The sequence below is a fragment of the Symphodus melops genome (genome assembly GCF_947650265.1).
Source record: "Symphodus melops genome assembly, chromosome: 13".
Taxonomy (NCBI): domain Eukaryota; kingdom Metazoa; phylum Chordata; class Actinopteri; order Labriformes; family Labridae; genus Symphodus; species Symphodus melops.
Genome location: NC_136703.1, coordinates 3570304 through 3591323, shown reverse-complemented (window position 1 = coordinate 3591323; position 21020 = coordinate 3570304). Strand labels below are relative to the sequence as shown.

Below are 21020 nucleotides of genomic sequence, written 5' to 3'. Positions count from 1 at the left end.
AAAGTACAAGGGGCAGAAACATTTGCTTTGAAGTAGAAATCCATGAAAATTTCATATCGAGAAACGTCTGTTTTTAAACTTTCTATGACTAATAGATAAAAGACTTCAGTGAGATCAGATCACAAGCGTCTGAAGGGTCGTTCTCTGTGAAAAAAAAAGTTTTTCGACTCCTTTTAACAGTCTTGAATGCATTTGGTATTTTAGTTTATGAAGTATTTGGCAGCGTCTCTGTTGAGACACTCTCAGAACTTGTCAACAGTTTTGTTTTAGGGACTTCTTCTTGGAGGGAGACAAGATTCAGATTGGGTTATTTCAGAGTTATTTGGCATGTGGACCATCGATTCCAGGGAGAAAATATCAGACAAGCAGGAAATATTTGGTTTAATAATAAATTATGGATGTTTTGAGCTGTCAGGGAGTCAATAAATGTATCACGGTAAGAATAGTCAAGTAGTGAAAACACTCCTCGATGGACGGATACTTTAAAGAGGTCAAAGCTGGGCAGTGAGTGTTCATGATTTGATACTCTAACACCTTTTACTTGTCCGCCCGTTTTGAACCCTTTATGTCAAAGCCTGTCACATATGAAGCACATTCTCTTCATCTGCCTTCATTTTCTGTGTTCAGCACTCTGATCGCACTGGTTTGACAAATAAAGCGTTAATCTGTCATGTCGCTCGACAGATGTCAGCAAGCAAAAAAAGACAAAGCCTGACAAGACAAGTACTGGAAATATAAATACTCCTACCAAAATGTTTCCGGTACATCCCTTTGATGGCATTAGTCATGTCTAGATTGTACTGAAATGCAAAGCTTCATCCGGGTGTTTGATCTCCACCGGAGCACACCGGAGCAGCTGTTGTGTAATGTCCTCTGGTGATCTGAAGAAGCAGAGAAAATAACCAATAATGATGTCATCGGGGGATATCTTGGCTCGGGCTTCACATTTGAAAACCATAACAGAAAGCCTCCGTGACAGATAAATGCCCCTTCAGGCCCTTTCACTAAAGGTTCACTTTAAATCCTAGACCATTGTTGTCTATGAGCGTCCAGTTTAAGCTTTGTGTCTGTTCTTCAAATGAACATGTTACACACCACCAGAGAAGTGAAAACGACTCATCTTTTATTCTTGCACAGAAAAAAACAGCCTTTAAAACCTTTCTATCAGACATTCGTAATTAGAAGCAGCCCATTTAGTAGCTCTCTGAGTGATGTGCAGTAGTCCTATTTCTGTGCTTTTCTTTATCTAATATTTCATGGAGACTCTAGCGACATGCTGATTAGGGCTGAGAATCTTTGGGTGTCTAATGATTCGAATTGATGTCGATCAAGATATTGATTTTCCATTCAAAACAATTTTGGATTCATTGATTGATGGATTGATGTCTATTTTTAAATTGGTACGTGCTGCAGGGTTTACTCATGTCATCTGTGAGACTGGCTGAATTTCTTGTTGCTCTATCTGGCGTCCTACTGATTTAAAGAGCAGAAAAATAAAAATCCATTTTTAGGAATTGTGAATCAATTTCAAATCTTAGTGGAGAAGAATCTCGATTTTTACATGAATCGATTTTTTTTTCCATCTCTACTGCTGATATGGACGTTATGTCCCATCACTCAGGTGCAGAATAAATGTGTAAGCTGGATGTTAGCGGGGGGGGTTTTGTGCAACTGCATCTTCTTTTCTGTCTGATGCGTTAGTCAGTGTCATGCTGGCATCTTTTTGGGCTAATGTTGTCTGCTGTATCATGAAGAATGTAGGAGCACACGTTTTAACCAAAACAAAAGTTCGTACTTCTGAGAAAAGATTGATTAACATGCATTAGATGGAGGATTTATTGGCGCCCCCTGTGGATAAAGGGAGGAACCATTTGTATCTTTTTGCAGATTTTTTTCTTTCCAAAAAACGTCATCCTGCTTTCTTTTTAAAGATAAATGAATCACTAACTGTGAATCTTTGCTGTGGAGCATAGAAAGAAAGGTAAAATGTTCATGACTTTGTCTGAAACCTACCTTGCAGCAGGGCTTTTGAACATTAAAATAACTGCGTAGAAATTGTCTTTATGCTGATGGTCTCGTTTGCTTTTGAAGGTCTTAAAGAGACATGAGTTCCCGTCTCTTTTATAACCGTCTTAAAACTCCTCACAGGAGCTTTAATGTGAGCGTTAGAAGTCTGAAGTCTGACCCATCTTTGTCTCTCTCTCTGTCGCCCTCAGGTGGTCTGGAGGAGCTGGCAGTGACTCGTCGGTTGCCCAAGGCCTACAGCACCGGCTTCGTTGGCTGCATCAAGGACGTGATGGTGGACGGCTTGGATCTCCACCTGGTGGAGGACGCCTTAAACAGCCCCCAAATATTACAATGTTCTGCCGCCAAATAACCCAGCAGAGACGAAATATATTGAGAAAACCGTTTAAAAAAGAAACCTCCACACCCGCTCCCTCCATAGCGCCCATGTCTCCTGCTGTAATTATTTTCTATTTTTGTATACTTTTCATCGCTTTTTATATGGAAAGAAAATTAATGTCATTTTTGTTTATATATATTTTGGGTTTTTTTCTTCTGCACCTCCATTCACAAAACACTTTTCTTTTTTTTTTTCTTTACTGCTCCAACCCTTCATCTTTTTAACAGTGCAGGCATCTCCGTGAAAAACAGGGATTTTATTCTGGTCACTTTTGTTGTTTTAGAACAAATGCCAACTTAAAAAAAAAAAGCCTGCTCCTATATTTTTCGCTCATTACTTGAACACTGGGGGACCTCGCAGATGATCTCTACTGCCTTGTCTTGGTGCCATATCTATCGTCCACATTCCCCAAGCATGGCCTATACGTCCATGAATATATAGACATACATTCCCCCTTGAGAGAGCTGGGCTCAGTGTAGTCTGGTGTGTGTAGTTCTTTGATGCTGCAGCCAGCTGGTGTATCCAGTCAAAGAAAAACTATGTATTCAGCCTCTGTAGCCCTCTGTATTTTCCTAATGGGACTTTTCTGATATCAGTCAAGCTGCTACAGTGAGAAAGTACACATTCATAACCACTCGATCAACACCCATCTCACAGCGCCCCCCAAAAAAGTACAAAAAAAAACCTCTCCTCTCAATCTGAATCCCATCAGAGCCTTTAGTTTTGAAATATGACTCACTAACACTGCAAGCCGACATGATGGAGACGGAGAGAGCGCTGCATTCCTCCATGACTCGCATATCATTAGTCATAAGTCAAGACATGAATCATAGACATGAATAAATGTTATAAATATAGAGTATATAAATAATACCTGAGACTGTGAATATGTACGATGGGTTCTCTTTGGAGAATTGTGCTTCTCATGTACTATTGTGCGTTCTGTTTTACAATCAGCAGATGAACTAATGATGACCACTATAAATGCATGCACTTCTGCAGTGTTGGTTTGAATCTGGTTTTTATTTGTTTGTTTTTATATCCACTTTTTTGTTTCAAAAAAAAAAACAAAAACCCTTTCTTATCGGGGGAAATGTCACTGTTTGGGGGTTTGTTTGTTTTCTGCAATGACTTTGAAAAGGATCCTTTTTTTCTGATGTGATTTCACAAACTACAAAGTTTTGTTTTTCTATTTGCTCATTCCCTGTATCTTCTTATGGCCTTTTGTTTATTTGTTTGGGAGCAGTTAGTTTTGCGGGACTTTGAATGGTGCATCCGGGGAAGAGTTGTAACCATATCTGACCTTAAGGAGGTGCTGAAAGCAAAGACTGAAGAAAAGGACAGACAGAAAGGATTGCGTGGAGGAGAACTACTCTTGGGAACATCCTGTCAGACAACAGTAAACACAAACAGAAAAAAAAAAAAAAAAAAAAAGCTTCAAAAAAACTCTGCCTGAGACTTAATTTCTTTTCTTATTTGACCTCGGAGCATTCCTGGAGGAGTCTTTATTCGGCTGTTTCTGAGAGAGAGACTGTGATGTTGTTGTGACCTTCTGAAGCCATAACAGCTGCAAAAATGGGAAAAAAAGATGCATAAACCTACAGTACTTGCAAATTAACATAGCAACGCATGGGTTTGTATTACTAGTGCAAATTCTGTAACTTTCAGTGAACAGACGCAACGTGGAGTCGTTGTTGCTGGACCACAATAAGCTGCGGCGACTGACTAAAAGACTCTTGTTTTGATATGAGAACCTTGGCAATATCTTAAGACAAAATCATGCTTGTTCGTGGTCGAGTATCAAATGGTCTCGTACTTTTTTTTTTCTTTTCTCTCTTAAGTTGTTAATTATGTTTTCCTTCTTCAATCATCAGACGACCTGTTTTTGTACAGCCCTGCAATTTTGAAGTGTAAATTTAGCAAATGTGTGATCTGTGGAGGTTTATGTTTTTAGTAATATACACTGGAACCGTGTCTGACGTGTCTGTGTGCCCACACGATGATATACTCATGTACATGGGGGAGGGACTGTGTGGGATGAAGCTCTGAGTGTCCACACCACACCAAGCAACACTTCTGTCCCAGTACACGTTTGAATTCCACTACTTACTCTGTTAACCTCAGACTGCTCTTATCCACCACACTGTTCATTCAATTGGAGCATTCAGGTGGCAACACTTCATAAAGGACAGTTTGCTGTGTATTTGTAAGGACTTCAGACATATAAAGACAGTTGCGTGGAAACTTTGAATTGCCTTAAAAACTCATCACCTGGACTCTTAGCAGGGGACGAAGACGTCATCCATATAACTGTTTCCTTACTTTAGCCAGTGTATTAGCCTCATCCCAATAATGTAAATGAGTAATGCATAATAATGATGATTATATTAGTAATAATGCTCATACACACATTTAAAAAAAAAAACCCAGGAGGGGCCTCTGCAAATAACCCCCCTGGCTTTTGACAGAAACCTATTTACTGTTTTATGACTCTATTTTCTGTTCCTTATTTATGTTTCCATGTGGGTTACCCTCCATGTCTGGCCTCTGTAAACTACTGTCTGACTGCGGGAAAACCCCCCTCCTCAAACGGCAGAGCACCGAGTACGAGTGGCATGACCTGAGCATTACTAACTTTATGACCTTTGTCTTGTGTTCCTACCACCATGAAATAAAATGTCAACCAAACGGAGACATTCTTTGTCAGACGTCTGATTTTTTTTAATCATCTGGAGTTCATTTGTTTTCAAGCAACTCTTTAAAAACAGAACGCGTGCTGGTGTCGTCTTCGTTCAGCTTCGTCAACAAACCCTCTGGGGAAGAAAAGCCTAACAATAAGGGAATCTGACTCAATCTAAAAGTCTCCACATCCTCCTTAGTTTCTTTCTCAACCCAAAGTCCTGGATCATTCTCACTGAAGCCATACATCTTTATAAAACAAATAACAAATGCCTTCTTCTGTTTTCTGCTGGGTTTTGTAGTTTTTTTTTAGCATACACTAACCTCCCCAATCAGGATTAAAAGTGCTCATAAGGAGAGACTTTTTTCACCTGTGAATGACATATAGGATCATTCCTGGAATCGGGATGGCACCTGAAGTAAACAATCTGCACTCATTGCAAATGTAAGTTTGAGAAATTCTTCTCATTAGATCACTTTCTCGCTTTGTCAAGTACTTTAAACAAGCTGCAGAAATCTGGAAATGAAATGCATCTTTCGATCTTGACGTGAGTTTGAGGATAGTTAGTAAACCTACTTCACACAGTGCATTATTTGAGCGCTTTGTTTTCAACAGTTCACAGTGGGAAAATCCACACCAGGCTATAGATGCACAGACAATCTTGTCAGTTTGGTCAGTTTGTTGTTGGTTTACAGTTCATGGGATTTATTAACAGAACATTGTGCATATCCTCAGTCTTCTCCTCTAGGCCAAAAAATAACGTCCATTCTGACACTTTTCTTTTTTACACGTTGCATGAAGTCACGTTTGGAAGTTGTTTTTAAAAGACGCCTTTTCTGCAGCGTTGTCCCTTCTCAAGGGCTTCATCAGTGCATAATGTTTTAGGGTTTGGGGTTTTTTTTCAGTTTGGATGGAGATGTTCCGGTTGTCGTCTTATTACCAGAGTCTTGCTTTATGACCGGCTCCCTCGTTCGATGACAAAGTTTTATCACTAAGAGCTCCTGTGAGGAGTTTTATCTGGTTATAAAACAGACTGAATTTAATATTGATGCTTCTTTATGACCTACGAAAGCAAAAAAAAAAAAAAAGACCATCAGCATAAAGATTGATTATCTCTATGTAGATATTTTTGATGGCTGAAACCCCAGTTGCTTGGTAGGTGTCAGAGTCTTTGCACACTGCAGGAACAGCTTTTGTTATACATTTCCACAGCAATGATTCTCAGCGAGTGATATTTATGTGACAGCTTGAAGACAACAGGATGAGATTTGTTGTAGAAACACACCACTTACACATTTAAAGACCATGAGAGCGATGAGAAGTACAGCTTTAAGCTAACTGTGTCTGCATGATGGTAAATGGACTTAAGCTTTTATCTTTTCTAATCTTCGGACTATTCAAAGGACTACGTCACATCACGTGTAACACCTACACATTCACACAATGATGATAGAGTTTGTTATGTAAAATGGCTGCACGATGCTGATGAAGTAGCAGGAGCAACTTGAGGTTACGTCTGGCCCAAGGACACATCGGACATGTAGCTGCAAGAGCTGGGGATCGAACCCCTGACCTTCCGGTTGAGACACAACTGACAACCAACTGAGCCCCAGTCGCCCTTGATGAAGAGCTTGAGATGAGCTAAAAAGCTCCTTAAAAACCAGCAGTACTTGTGTCAGGTTTGTTTTGTGTAGTAAATGTGTTTGCCTTTATTAGATGGGACAGCTGAAGAGATACAGGAAATGTTGGGGTAGGAGATAGGGGGCGCACAACATAACCATCCATAGCCATCCAGCGCCCTGAGTGTGCAGAGTTTCTTGAAGGTTCTTCCAGCTCCCTGAAATAATGAGTATTATTATTGGGGGCAAAAAATAAGGATAATTGCTATATAAAATATGATAGAAGTTCTCAGATTAATTCGCAATCAGTCTTTTAATCCTTTAAAGATTCCTAAGAGACATCTGCACGTTCAAGCAGTTATAAGTTAAGACTTCAGTGCCTTAATGAGCGTTCATGGCTCACATCTTTGATTGCAATTTCCAAGATAAACACTGTTTCTACAAATCTAAAGCATTAGATGCCCGCGCACCCATGCACATATCAATAAACAGCACTATTGATATTTACCTCTTATCATTCAAATCACCTGCAGCACTCTCTGGTACTTCAGCGCTAATTGAAAGCCTGGAATTCAAGCAAAAAAAACAAAACTGCAAGAGCTCTGCACAGCTTCATATATCATTCAGCACATCCCAAATTTGTGCCGAGCGCTCTTCATTAAGACTGAGATTTAATGAGTTTGATTTATTCCTCGCTAATGACAGTGAAGGACATTGCGTGTTTGTGTTGTGTTAATTAAAATGGTGCTGATGAAATAGTTTTGCTCAGTGAGGGATCCATCTGGGGAACGATCGCTTTCAAGTTAATAAGAGTGAGTAGTTTCATCAAAGTTCTTTCCAGGAAGTCAAATCAGAACAAAATGCAATATTTAAACATGGAACCAGATCATGAAATTGAAGCTCTCTGCTTGGCCTCCACCCAGGGGAGACGGTTCATGGTGAAATATGTCTTTGAGAGGACACGGGATTGGTACAGAACCGCTCATTTTGATTCATGTCTTCAGCAACCCAAAGCTGAAGCTCAGAGGCATTTGGAGATGTCTTTTTGTATCACATGTTAGAGACTGAGGTTTGTTCAAAAGGTCAAAGTGGAATACATGAATTATGCAACAAACCCTCTGGATGAAATTTCATCAGATGTTCAAACCTGAGCCAAATATGAGCCCTGAACCATAAAAAGAGTCCACAGCATCATCCGTTATGAAAGGAACTATTCTTAGAAAATCGCTGCATTACTTTCTAGGAATATTTTCTAAAAATGTCAGACAGTTTCGTAACTTGAAAATAAAAGACCTCCCTCCTACCAAGCTACACCCATTTGGTGAGATAAAGTTCCTCTCTCACTGCTTTTTATGTCCACATGGTAATAAAAGTGCTTTCTTTGTGACAAGGCTCCAGCTGTCCAGCTGCATCTCGCAGTATAAGTCCTCTTTGTTTCCTCTTGCAGACTCTTTTTTTCAGTCTCTGGACAGACAGATTTAAAAGTCTGGAGGCAAAAGGGGGCAGAGGTCACAAGCCCATAGAAGCAGCCACCTCGGGGTAGATGGGACATCCTGGTTTGCGGTCCCTGGGTGGGAAACTCTGCTTTGTGCTCTTGAGTCTTTTTGTCCCTCCTAGACTCAACAGGACATGAGTCTGCATGTTGATTATAAGTGAATGCTTCAGGAACCTCGTCATACCTTTCCATTCCTTACGTTGTCCTGAGTGAACACATCCTTCATCCAACTCCACCATTATGTTTTTGAGCATTTTAACGCTCTTCAAGGCCTCATTATGTCGTTAGGGCTTCTTTCAGTTTGACTATTTTTGTGCTGTAGTGCTGTGTTTAGAAATTGATGTATTTTTAATATGCTTTTCCACTCTTCAAAAATAATGTCCCCCAGTTATCTCCTAAAATGCGAGCTTCAAGGTGCAGCACAAAAACGTCCCAAGACCTCCAAGGACATTAAAATCAACCAATAAAAAATAATGGCTTTGTTTTGAGTCTTGTGGATTTCAGCTCTTGATGTGCACTTAGTCATCGTCATAGGACAATTACAATTCAGCGATGTCTGACACTCTTTATCAAAGTTGGAAATGTGGAAATGTGCTCACACACATTTTCCCCAAGTAGATTTTTATGGTGTGATAATCAAATGTAAATCTTTTATTTTACAAAATACCATATTTTAATTCGCTGTAATCTTTTCCCATCAATATTTCAGCACACATCAAGAATAATGTTCCCCTATTAACTCTTAATGATGTTCTTCTAGGTTTAGCACAGAGTTTCTTTTAGTTCAGTCTTGTATTAATTGCATTTGGTATAAAGCAAAACATTGTGATGATTCTGTTTTTTTTCTTGTTTTTTTAATTTTTATTTGATGTACTTTATCTCGCTCCCATTTCTGTTCTCTTTCTCCTGCAGGGATGTGAGTGCATGGCAGGGGGTGCGGCTTGTTTCTCCACGCAGCATCAGACGAGGCACACCTGACTCCACTTAGATAATCATCTTTTCTTTAAAAGCCTGGTCTTCACTCCACTAGGCTGCCAGATAATTCCATCTTGTTCGATATAGTGTCTCCACATGATTTCTGTTATTATTGAGCTGCTTAGTTTTTGTTCTCTGTTTTTTGTTCTTCTCTGTGTTTTACTTGTGTTCAGGTGCAGAGTTTCCAGCGTCACTTTGTGGATTCTTTTCTGGCCAGCCCGCTCCCTGCCTACCCTGCCCGCTCCTTTTTGAACATTAAACAGGGTTTGTTTTGTTTTTTGTTTTTTTTTACATTCTTTACCTTTGAACTTTCCTTTATTCAATTTTCCACTCATTTTGTTCACACTCTTAATCAAATCTAACATTTGAATTTATCATTTGACTACTTCTGTGCCTGCTTTTCCTCGTTGTTGGCTTTTTTGTGGTTTGAAAATTAAATGTAAAGGATTTTATGTTTCCAGAGTGTCATATTTGGATGCATTGCATGTTCTCATCAAATTAATATCCAAACAGAACACATCAGCTCTCATTTTCGATTGATAGCTCTTTGCAATTGCAATTAGTTGATCCGAAGGTCTCCAAGATGTTGAACAAAAAACAAACGTATTTCTCCAATAGTGAGCATGACTTTTTCCATTATGTTCAAATGTACACTGAATGCCTCAAAATAAATGATAATTTTTCTATCGATTTTTTTTTTTTTTTTTTTTTTTAAGATCCAGTTTAGTCTTTTTATCATCCATTAAGCTGTCAGTACACGCAAAAAATCCTTTCCCTCAGTTACCTCCTAAAATGTGCACTTCTAGGGGCAACATTTTCCCAAGATTTTCAAGGAACCATAAAATCCCCTTATAATGATGATGGCTCTTGTTCATAGACGTGTATCAAATAAATTTGGTGGAAGCTCTAAATGTGCACTTACTGTGCAAGCTGGATTCAAATTCAACTAAAACCTTTCTTGAAATTTAGGAGCATAATGTGTGTTCTACTATTTTAGATGTGTTTCTTCAAGGTTTTCAAATCCAGTCCAGTGTACAACAATTCTTCAAATGCAACACAGAGTTTGCAAATGAAAATGCACTTAAACTGCTTTGCTGAGCCTCAAAAATAATCTCTTGTTATCTCCAAAAATATGTGCCTGAAGTCAGAACCCAAGAATCCCAAGGTGTCCTATCATCTTCAAAATCATCCAATAAATGGTAATGACTTTGTTTTTCAAGTCCCTCAGTATTGTAACAATCACATTTAGTATGAAACAGTTAATGTGCACTTTGTGTTTGTCCAATTGCAATTCAGCCATTTCTCACTCACCTCATCAATTTCCACTAAGTATCGATCAGAGAGTAATGTCCTCCCATTGTGTGACAGGATCATTTTAACTGCCAGGTCCCAACAATAAACCCTGTGTTCAAATCCATCTATCCAGCCTGAAGCAGGGCACAGCTGGCAGAGAAAATAAAACATCTACTTCAGCAAGAAATTCCACTGAAAGAAGAAACTCCCCCTTCATCGCCTCTGTGTTTGTGTGTAAGCTTCAGGAGTGGGTCAAACAGTGGAAAAGCAAATCTATACATGTGAAGCCTGTGAGCTCACAGACAATTGCATAAGCCCATCCATCCCCCAGTAGATTAACCTCTGCTGATAACCACAAGCGGGTGACGTCAATGCTGCTCTGCCTCCATTACTACTCTGCCCCCCTCCCTCCCAATCAGCAACACCATCCTCTGAGCAGGGAGGCTGTCCCATCAGGAGGGTATTACACTAAAAAAAAAAACATTTATCTCTCACAAGACAACAGCAGAGCTTAACCATAGCTTGTAAAAAACAAAACAAAAAAAAACTCTGCAGGTTAATTGCATCAAGGGTGAAAAAACATGGCTTAGATATATAGTTAGCATCCTCAATGCAATGGAGTAAAGGCTGTTTTGTAATTTTATTTGTTTTGTCAAATTTTGTTGTTGGTGTCATTTACAGTCCATTTTTTGTTATTGCATTATCAGCATTATCACTTAAATAGCAGTAAAAAAAAGCCAACTGGTCTTTTATTTAGGCAAATCATCCTAAACTGCCATTCAACAGGCTAGTGTAGCATACATTTAATTTCAACCACATTCAACTGACAAGTCCAGAAAAAGTGTAATTGATTTTTTTTTTTTTTACTCAAAATGAGACAAATGCACCCGCTAAGATTCCAATGTTTACAGTGTAACATGATGTAGATTGTGTTTTGCTTTTTCATCAAACACTTAACAGTGAGCTCACAGCTGCAGTCACAGATGTTTTAGGTGTGACCCTGTTGACAAATCTTTCCTCGACACTTACACATAGTATTATTAAGATGTCAGCATCAAGTTAGCTGCTGTAAGTCACAACAGACCAGGAAAGAAACCTTGTTGAAAATAACAGTGTAAAATAATCACATTCAATATAACTTTTTGAAGTTTGGAGCTGTGCATACTTTGTATCGAAGTAAAAAAAAAAGTCACAGCAGAAAAACATAGCAACATGAGGTTACAATGTACTCCATAGTCTTAAAATGTGCTGTATATGTAACATGCTTCTGATAATGTATTTCATCAAGCAACAAGCTTTGTTTGCTCTATAGTGGGGTTTTGGACAATATTTCTACCATTCTCTTGTTAGTCTTGTTAGGTTTATACATGTTTATATTTTTCTCTTGAAAATGGAAAAAAAATAGTAATTAGTTAGAAATAAGCACAACATGAGGTTTGTAAAACCTCCAAATAGAAAAAATAATAAAAATATAATGATTTAAGATTTATCTGATTCTTTAAGATGTGATCAATATAATTAATAAATAGCTATACTGGAAGTTATTATCAATCAAGTGTTTTTAAATGTAGCTATCAACCTGCTACTGCCTTTCACTTACGCCTGCTCATAGAGCCTTTGTTTTGAAAACCACGACCGGAAGTCTTGTCAACAGAAACGTGTAGCTGCCTGCCTGCAGTGCACGCGCAGGTTCAACAGATCAGTCTTCAGAGCGACTTAGCGGAGGTAAAAGGGAAAACGCTTGAGGATCATTGAACGCTTTCAGAGACTGCTATGACATCTCGCAGGTAGAGTCCCTTTTTGTTTTGTTTGTTTTGTTTTATTGACTGACATTAACCCCACCGTAATAATTAACCGTTTATTTACACTGCGCGAGCGCTCACAGACGGTTAACGGGAGATTCAAACTGAGGAGAAAAAAAAGCAGCCTGAACTTTCTCCTCTAACAGACAAACTTTAACCGCTCATATTACATTTATTCAAAGAAATTACTCGTCGTAAGAAGTTTGTTTGCTTAGTTATGTGTTGACAAATTGATAACCGCTTTGGCTTTAAAAAAGAGTTAAACGTCACATTTTATTTTTCAAGCGAGCTAGCAGCTACTATATACTATGACAGTGGACTGGTTTTTTATTGTCACGTTTTTCTAAAAGTTGCAGTGTTCTCCCCGTTATTGCATTTAGAAGTGACCAAGATGCTAGAACAGGTTAGTTAACCTAATAAAAATCAAGTACACTGCAAAGAGTGTTAAATAAAACGTGCAATAACTGAATTTAAAGGTGCACTGAAACAATTCTGAATATGCAAACTTTACTCAAAGGATCAAATAGTTCCCTGAACTATTGTTTGGAGCTATAAAGCTACCAGGAGAGTTATGGTTCACTGTTCACCATCATAACCTGCATAGCATTTTATCTTCAAACAGTGTTACTGGGACCAAATGTTCCTCTGAGGACAGTTTGTGTACATACCCTCCAGCATCTGTACATTTTCCAACGTTCACATTTCTCTACCAAAACTCCCCAGTGCACCTTTTAATTATTCTTATTTTGAATCCCAGCCATACAAAAAGTATTGTGGAAAACGTAAAACAAAAATCTAAGGGCACTTAGAGCAAAATGTTTAAAACACTAAAGCAACATGAGTTGCAGGTCAAAATTGTCATGAATTTAACAGCAACTACAACAATTGTACAATAAAAGTGTGCATAAGATGAGTAACTGTATCTTAGAATAGGCCGAACAAAACACCTCAAAATATGAAAGCAATGTGTCTACTACTGCCAAATCTGTGCGTGTTGTAAAAAGGTGTTGTAAAAAAGTATGCACCTTTTTTAACTCGTGCACAGAGGCCTGCTCTTCCCTGACATCTTCTCAAAGCGTTGCACAGTGGTGTACAGTGTGTCCACTCATTCTACCAATAACTCTGTCCTCTCTCTACTTATTATTAACCACATGTAAATCCATGGACCGAGTAATCATTTGTAGATCTCACTGAAACATTGACCAGCTTAGTGTGTGAAAAATGAAGAGTAACAGAAGGCTCTGCCAAACATCATAAACTGTTGTATGCATCAGGAAAAGCAATACATTTAATACAAATAATATATAATAATATATATTAATTAATAATAATAAATAATTTATATATTTGATACTTTTGTGATTGTCAATAAAATAATAGGCTGCACAATTGGAACATTTTCTTTGTCTTATGCACGTTTATGCAAGGTGACCTCTGAAAAGATGATTGAAAAAAATCAGCTTGTGTCTTGACCATTATGGATGTTGTGGACATAAGAAAAATGCAAGGTTGGCAGTCAGAGAGTTTACTGTTAAAACAACTAGTCTACTGGTATATGGGTGGAAAATATAACTGATATGTTATATCTGCATGGTTTGGCTTCTCACTGCTGTTTCCTGTGTGTCTTTTGGTAGGTTAAATTGCAAAGGTGAATGAATAACTTTGAGGCGGTTTAATGTATTTTAGCATAATCCCACTTTACTAAAATAACATGTATTTATTGGCAGAACAAAAGCGTATTAAATTCTTTTTAAAAGTCTTTTTCTTTCACAATAGAAAACTAGCTTTATATGGCTTAGACCTCGGGCGTATCAAAGAGTTCAGAAACAAGAGAGCTGCCTGGCTGGCCTGTTCATCTGAGGGAAATGTGATCTTTAACAACACACAACATCATATAACTTTTTAAGGACAAGACGTTTCTTGCTAAACCCTAAAGCATGGATGTACATATTAAACACAGCATGAAGTGGGCTCAGCTTACAAAGACTTCAGAACAAAATACAAATCCTTTTAAACTTGCTATAGTGGCTGATATTTTTTCAGACTATTATGTGATGTAAACCAGTTATTTTTTTCTGTTTAAAGCTTTTCCCATATTCAGTTTTGATTATAAAAACCCCCCACAGATGATGAGTTTAACCTAACTGTGTGTGCACCAGTAAATTGGTACATCTTGTTTCAAGACTAGTTTTGGAAGTCCCTCAAACTTTAAACTATGCCTTGTTCCACTTGCTTACACTGTTTGTGGTTCAGATTATTAGATTCTATCTGATTGTTTGGGACCATACCCAAAAATGTTCAAGTGTTGTTTCCTCAAAGTACAGTAGACCATAATGGGTTGGTTAAGTATCAGACTTTCTTCAGACTCTTTGTGGCAGACAGATGAGCCAGGAAGGGCTTCAAGATGAGCTACTGCTCGCGTGTGACCTTGTGCTTAGTTTGATAAAAGATTGGGATTCCTACAAATCAACCATGACATCCTTAAGATGGGTGAGAGCACTGGCCGTATCAGTTTCACATCAGAGATTGGTATCTCTCCAATGCTCCTAGTCAGGGCATTTAAGGACTGCAGGCTGAGCTGCTGTTAACCTAAACATTGGATGATTGAAATCCTTCATTTATTTTTGTTGTTTATACAGTCATTAATAATGTGTTTAAAACAGTTGATGGCTGAAGTGTATTGAGATCTGGCGTGAAGCTCGCTTTTCAAAAGGAAACAAGATTTAGGTGGGATGATTTAGAAGTTTTGATTTGGGCTGAAATGAGGGGAAAATTGTGAAAGCCTACTTTGAATTGTCAGTTCTGTTCAGCCCAAATTTTGCAACTTGTCTCTATAATTCTCAGACATTTACAATAAACACTTGTGTGTTGACAGAAAGCCATGCGTTCAGTGGCCCCAGGGGCCGAAGCCACCAGCAGGCTCAGAGATGGAGGAAAACACTGAGACAGTTAAAAGCTGTTTTCATCGCTGGCAATTTCCATGGTGTGCCGCCGACTGAAACAAGCAAGACTGTTTCACAGTGGTCTGTTATGTACTTCCTGAACTGAAATACCACAGGGGAACAATACCGCCGTGCGTGCCATCATGATGTGACAGACTTGCTCTCCTGTTGATAGTAGCATTCATACTCCTCGCTACAGGAAGGATCTAACTTCAACATGCTATTAGGGCAGTCTGGAGTTTACACAAACCTGTATTGTTTTTACAGTTTAGCAATAAAGGAACCCCATACAATCCCTTGTTGTATTTGTTCCGTTAATGTTACAATGACACAGCATCACTTTTCATTGCGGTTCTACTTTTAGTTTCCCAATTGATTCTGTGTAGTGCCACAAACTTTCCACTATTGGAAACCACCTCTGCCCCCCGTCCTTTGTCTACAGAGGAGATCTCATCTGTCACTGGAGCTCATTGGACCAGCTGAGAACAGTGAGTCAGTTTTGTCGATTAGCCGACAGGAAAACAACAGCCCATGTGGAGGAATAAGATAGCACTGCCAACGTTCCCAGGAGTGCTCTCAACCAACTGTTACTTTTTTTTTTTCCAGATAAATGGTTTGAATTCTTTCATTTTACTCAGTCAAAAAACAAACTATCAGAAGGCACAAAAGCTCCACATACTCAGGATCTCCAAACATGAGTGCCAAAACAGTGCTAAAACAGAAAAAGGGACACTTTTCTTGGTTTATGTCAACTATTGCATGTTTAAAAAAATCTGACCTGCACTCAAGTCAGATTGAGTCATTAAAGTCCAGGCTCAGGTTAATGCTGCTACAAATACCTGTGTCATCTGATTAGATAACTGAGTTTGAATATGAGTCACGCACTCGTCTGACTTCAGTGAGAAGTACTCTGACCATCTTTGAAAGAGCAGGATGGTTAAGAGGAACAACAAACTAAAATCTACCATCCTGTAACTTCTCTATGCTGGAAGCATATAGAGTTAGTTTGCCCATAACACCTGTGCTACAGAGATAGTCTTGTAGCACGAGACATAAAGTTGTAGCTTGGTTTATAGGAACACCTTGAAATGCTCCAGGCACTGTGTGTGTTCGGCGCTCAGTGTGTTGTAACTGAACCTGTGTGGTTTGAAGTGTTGTTTCTTTCCTGTAATTTTATTTTCAGATATCTAAGTTGTGTTAAGTTGCTATTGCTGAGACCATTTCTTGATACGGCTGCTTCATAACAAAAAACATTTAGAAGATTACGAACTGTTATTGTAGAACTGACCGGTGAGTTGAATTCATCCGACACTGCTCACTAGGTATACACCAATCCAGTTTTCAAGGTTTCGATACGATACCAGCGTATCTACCGATACTGAGTACTGATCTGATACAAGTATTGAATTAATGACCTGTATTCTTGGCTAACAGGGTGAGACTGGATATCATTTATATGTAAGGCACAATCAGGGTTTCCCAACATTGAAACACAAAATAAATATAAATGCATATTTGTAAGCTGACTGAATAGTTATTTATGATAAAAAGGTTGGTTGGTTAAAAATTAAAAGTGACAACGAGCAAAGAGTAAAACACTCAGTTCTGACAGTTCAGAAAAATGACTATGCGTGTATACACACTGTCACCGATCCCCAATCCAGTTTTTTGGGTCAGGATCGCACCGACATCTGATACCAGAATCGGATCTGTGCATCTCCAGCTATTACTGGAGCTCATTTCCAAGCCTGACTCGCAGACACAAACCTACCACTCTCTCTGTGTCATACATAAAAATAAACAGAATAAAACGTCTCTGTCTCTCCTCACTGGTGCAAAGATGTAAAATCATTCTTTTGCACTGACTAAACTTTTTGATGCACGTGCAACTTATAGGCTGTCGTTCTGTACAGGAGATACACTCTGAAGTGTGATTCTTCTCTTCGTTATGGGTGTGCTTTCACCCTCAAAGGACCCAAAGTGTGATCGAAGTTTAGTTCATATCTGTTTTTCAGAAATTAGTTTCCCTGTCGTCTGTTAGAAAAAGGCCAGATGTGTCTGTGAAATAACATTGCAGTTATTCTTTAACAAATATTTCCAAAGCTGCTGTTTCTCTCTTTTATAATAAGTACTGTTTACTCCATGTGAAGACCAAAGTGCTTCATGAAAATCTTGTGACTTTTTTTTGCTGGATTAAATGACTGTAACTACCTTTTTAAAGCTTTAAACCATTTGTCAAATCACCATGGTAACATTTTATTGAACAGTAGCTTGAGTTCTCACTCATGCACGTGCCCAGTGATTGCATTAGTTGGTGATTTAACTAGTTCTGCTAAGCTGACTGCCTTGGTGCTACCAAGAAGGGTAGCATCTAGTGACACAGGGTGTGTGAGGTTTGCACCTCATGTAAATACCCCGGATCATCGGAGGGCCTAAAAATATCTGCGACATTACCAAAATCCACACCCCAGGGCTTGTCTGTGACCAATATAACCCCAGCAGAGGCTTTCATGCTGGGCTGTGGCTACTAAGAATATCACCTTTTTGTCAGAGGGCCGAGACGGGCGAGCTTTAAATAGCTGGCCAGGGCTGCATTGAACTTGAGACATTATGTAAGAGGATAGAGTGGTGGCTGGATGCACACTGGGTCTGTTTCCCCCTCAACTAGCTCAAGGCTTAACCTGCAGCTCCGTGCTGCTTCTGTCTCTCCTGCAGTACACTCCGTTAAATCTCTTCTTCTCCTCTGAAAATGACAAGACCTGGTTGTTTGAAATCTCATTCTCTACGTCTTGTGTTTTTCTCTCCCACTGCCCAAGGCCAGATGCAGGGAAATGGGGAGCGTGGTGGTTGTCAAAGGGAACCCTATTCTTGGAAAGCCCTGAGTCACTCCTGCTGTCATGATCTGAGGTGGAGAGGGAGGGAGAGATCTGAAGTACATGCTGTAAAATGTCTTTTAAAGATTTACAATTCAATTCAAAAAGAAAGCCTTTCAGCTAGAAAATGAATAGAGACATTTCATGTAATTGTTGACATTGTCTTTTTCATTTAATTATCGTCCACTGCAGCTATTTTGATTTATTCAGCACACGTCAAAACACGAAATGTTCACAGAATATGATTCACAGTTAATTTTATCCCAATCCATGTTCAGAAAGCAGCAGGGAAAAGAATAAATCTTATTTTGCCTGCTCCTCACTCAGAGAAAAAAAGCAATATCTAGGTGGTCTGTTATTTTTATGACAAGGAATTTGGAATTAAGTCTCTGACTACAGACAGGAAAAAAATCCAGGATCATTGCCTCTCACTTGACTGTAAGCAGAAACGATTTGATGGCTCTACCTGTTCACCTTAATACTTTCCTTGCTGTAAGTTCATAAAATACACAGTATAGGTTATTAGCTCTTCCTGAGACGCCTCCCTAGCCAACTTCACAATCGCCACCAAAGTCTCACCAGTATACAGTATACTGAGGCTTTAGCTAACAGCTCATCTGCTTGGCTGCATGTTTTGAATGCTGCTTGGATGTCAGAGTTGTTATCAGCATATTTAAAGCAACTGGTAAATATGACATAGAACATTGACAAATAAATCTCTCTGGTTCCCACTAACCAGGTCTGTTTCCAAAAGCTTTCCTCAGTGACTCAGGTCCTTAAGGTTAATCATTAAACACAGCAGCACGCTGGAAGAGAAAGGCCAAATCCATTTTGTTCTGTGCTTAGAAACAGACAACCAGACGACAAAATAATCGTTGACTTCAAATCTTTAAAAGGCTTCTTGGAAAACCTACCAAGATTTCTGCAGGCAAGATTGCATAAGTGACATTTTCAGAGAATTGTGAGTCTGGTCAATAAAGATAAAATGTCTTGTTTGATCAACCTTTTATTAAAAGGACGGTGCTGGAATCAGAGCCAAATCAGAGAAGTGTTCAGTCATCAGCAAGAAAGCATCTTTTTAAGCAGGACACACACGTCTCTGTCGTTCAGTAAATGCAGATTTATAGAAGGTAAAATGAGAGTAACTTTTAAAAGTCGTGAAGTTGTGTAATCTTTCATTGCAATGGCATTCTCAGAAATCCTCCTAACGTTACAGAGTTTAATGCAAAGTGCAAGAGTACAATGAACTTTCATCTTGAGAATTTTTCAGAACTTAAAGTTAGAACATAATATCAAGCCAATGCAATGCTCCTGTCCCAAGCTAAGATTTTAGTGAAGAATAGTCCATGTATAGCTCCAGGAAACATGTTGCCTATTTTCTATCTCAGTCAGAACGTCGATTTTAGAAAGCTTGAAGTTTGTTTCCTGACTGTATCTTCAGCCATGTCATGTCTAATACCTAACATTTTCTTTTTCCATCCATCTAGTTGTAAGTTATGTTAAAAATTCCACATTAAATTATTTTTTTCTAAATGTGGGAAGGTTCTGGTTTGACTTGTTGTAGTGTAATGTAAAAAGTGGATTAAATAAAGTGATGTTGCTTTGTGAGAGCTGCAGGTTATTGTTCAGTCGTAGTAGTTACTCTGCTGTGCTTTCCTTCTCTGCAATTATTTTCCAGCTCATCTGCAAAGCTTCCTAACCCAGCAATGGAAAATTAATAGCTCTAATGGCATACTGCTGAATTGGCTGGATCGGGAGGGGGGGGGGGTTTAGCCTTGCAAGGGCTAACTATGATCCGGTGTAACTACGCAATGCACGATTAGGTGTAATCTCCAGACACAAGCAACACAGCTGTTGCATTTAGCCTCCGACCAGATAGCAGAGACCTTGTTGCTCTCGGAGATTCTGGCACCCTGATCTGGCCTGGTCCGGTCTGTGTTACAGCCAGAGAAAGCTCTGTTAGCTTTAGGATCACAGAAGGGGCTTTGGAGCAGAGCCATCTGATGACCGCTGTCCTCTCAGGGTACGAGGGAGGAGAGCAGAGGCTGCTGGGACCAGTCTGTCAGAGCCTGTCACATTCATCCGAGGTCGGAGAGGGTTAGGAGGGGGACGGGTGATAGCATTGACGGGTGCTGGTATCAGGCCTGCTCACGCTCATCCAAATCCAAGATTAAAAGGCCCCCGCCTCCTTGCTCTCCCCCCTGCACTCTCTCTCTCTCTCTTACACTCTTACAAAGCAACCCGTGTCATTTCTCTCACTGTCTCTGTCTCACTCAATCTAACCCAGTAATACTTTTACAAGCAATCCCCCCCCTCTCTCTCCCTTTCGTCTCTATATCTCACTGCCTCCCTCCCTCTCTTGTATAACTTTGCCCAGTGCTGGATTACTAAGCTCTGAGGCTGCTGAAGCAAGGGGCTGTGGCAGGCTTCGACCAGAATGGTGAGGTAGGGCAGAAAGGTTCACATTCAACTTCTGAGTATTTTTTGCTTTTGCATAATGCTCACACTTTTGATGTTCTCCTCTTCCCATAAATAATTCATTTGATTCTGCATCAGTTGGCTTGATGTAATGCACAGAAGAGGGCTGAAGGATAACTAGTGAACTTCTTAGAGCATTTGTGTATGCATGCATAGTACTCTATCAAGAACAGTGTGTGTGTGTGTGTGTGTGTGTGTGTGTGTGTGTGTGTGTGTGTGTGTGTGTGTGTGTGTGTGTGTGTGTGTGTGTGTGTGTGTGTGTGTGTGTGTGTGTGTGTGTGTGTGTGTGTGTGTGTGTGTGTTGCTGTTAAGGTGGGAATTTAATGACGTTTGGTAACGAAAGAGTTAGGACTGAGCTCAGTTTGTGCGTGACTTGGTGCCAGGGAATGTGCCTCTCTGGCTCAACCTATCTGTAAACACCGTAGGTGGACAATTGTGCAGAAATCGCTGTTGCCAACT

The 21020-nt window shown here is 39.4% G+C and overlaps 2 protein-coding genes across 13 annotated transcripts in view; both read left to right on the top strand.

The window, feature by feature from the left end:
- The window catches only part of agrn (agrin), a 279779-nt gene extending 274683 nt beyond the window's left edge, over positions 1-5096 (top strand). For all 9 annotated transcript variants that reach the window (XM_079360460.1, XM_079360454.1, XM_079360453.1 and 6 more), the window contains one exon: positions 2217-5096. In XM_079360460.1, coding sequence (XP_079216586.1) covers positions 2217-2377 — 161 coding nt within the window. In that variant the 3' untranslated portion in view covers positions 2378-5096. The remainder of the gene's footprint in view (positions 1-2216) is intronic.
- Positions 5097-12121: 7025 nt separating this feature from the next.
- ptpn11b (protein tyrosine phosphatase non-receptor type 11b) overlaps positions 12122-21020 on the top strand; it is a 40795-nt gene continuing 31896 nt past the window's right edge. For all 4 annotated transcript variants that reach the window (XM_079360508.1, XM_079360505.1, XM_079360506.1 and 1 more), the window contains exon 1: positions 12122-12253. In XM_079360508.1, coding sequence (XP_079216634.1) covers positions 12240-12253 — 14 coding nt within the window. In that variant the 5' untranslated portion in view covers positions 12122-12239. The remainder of the gene's footprint in view (positions 12254-21020) is intronic.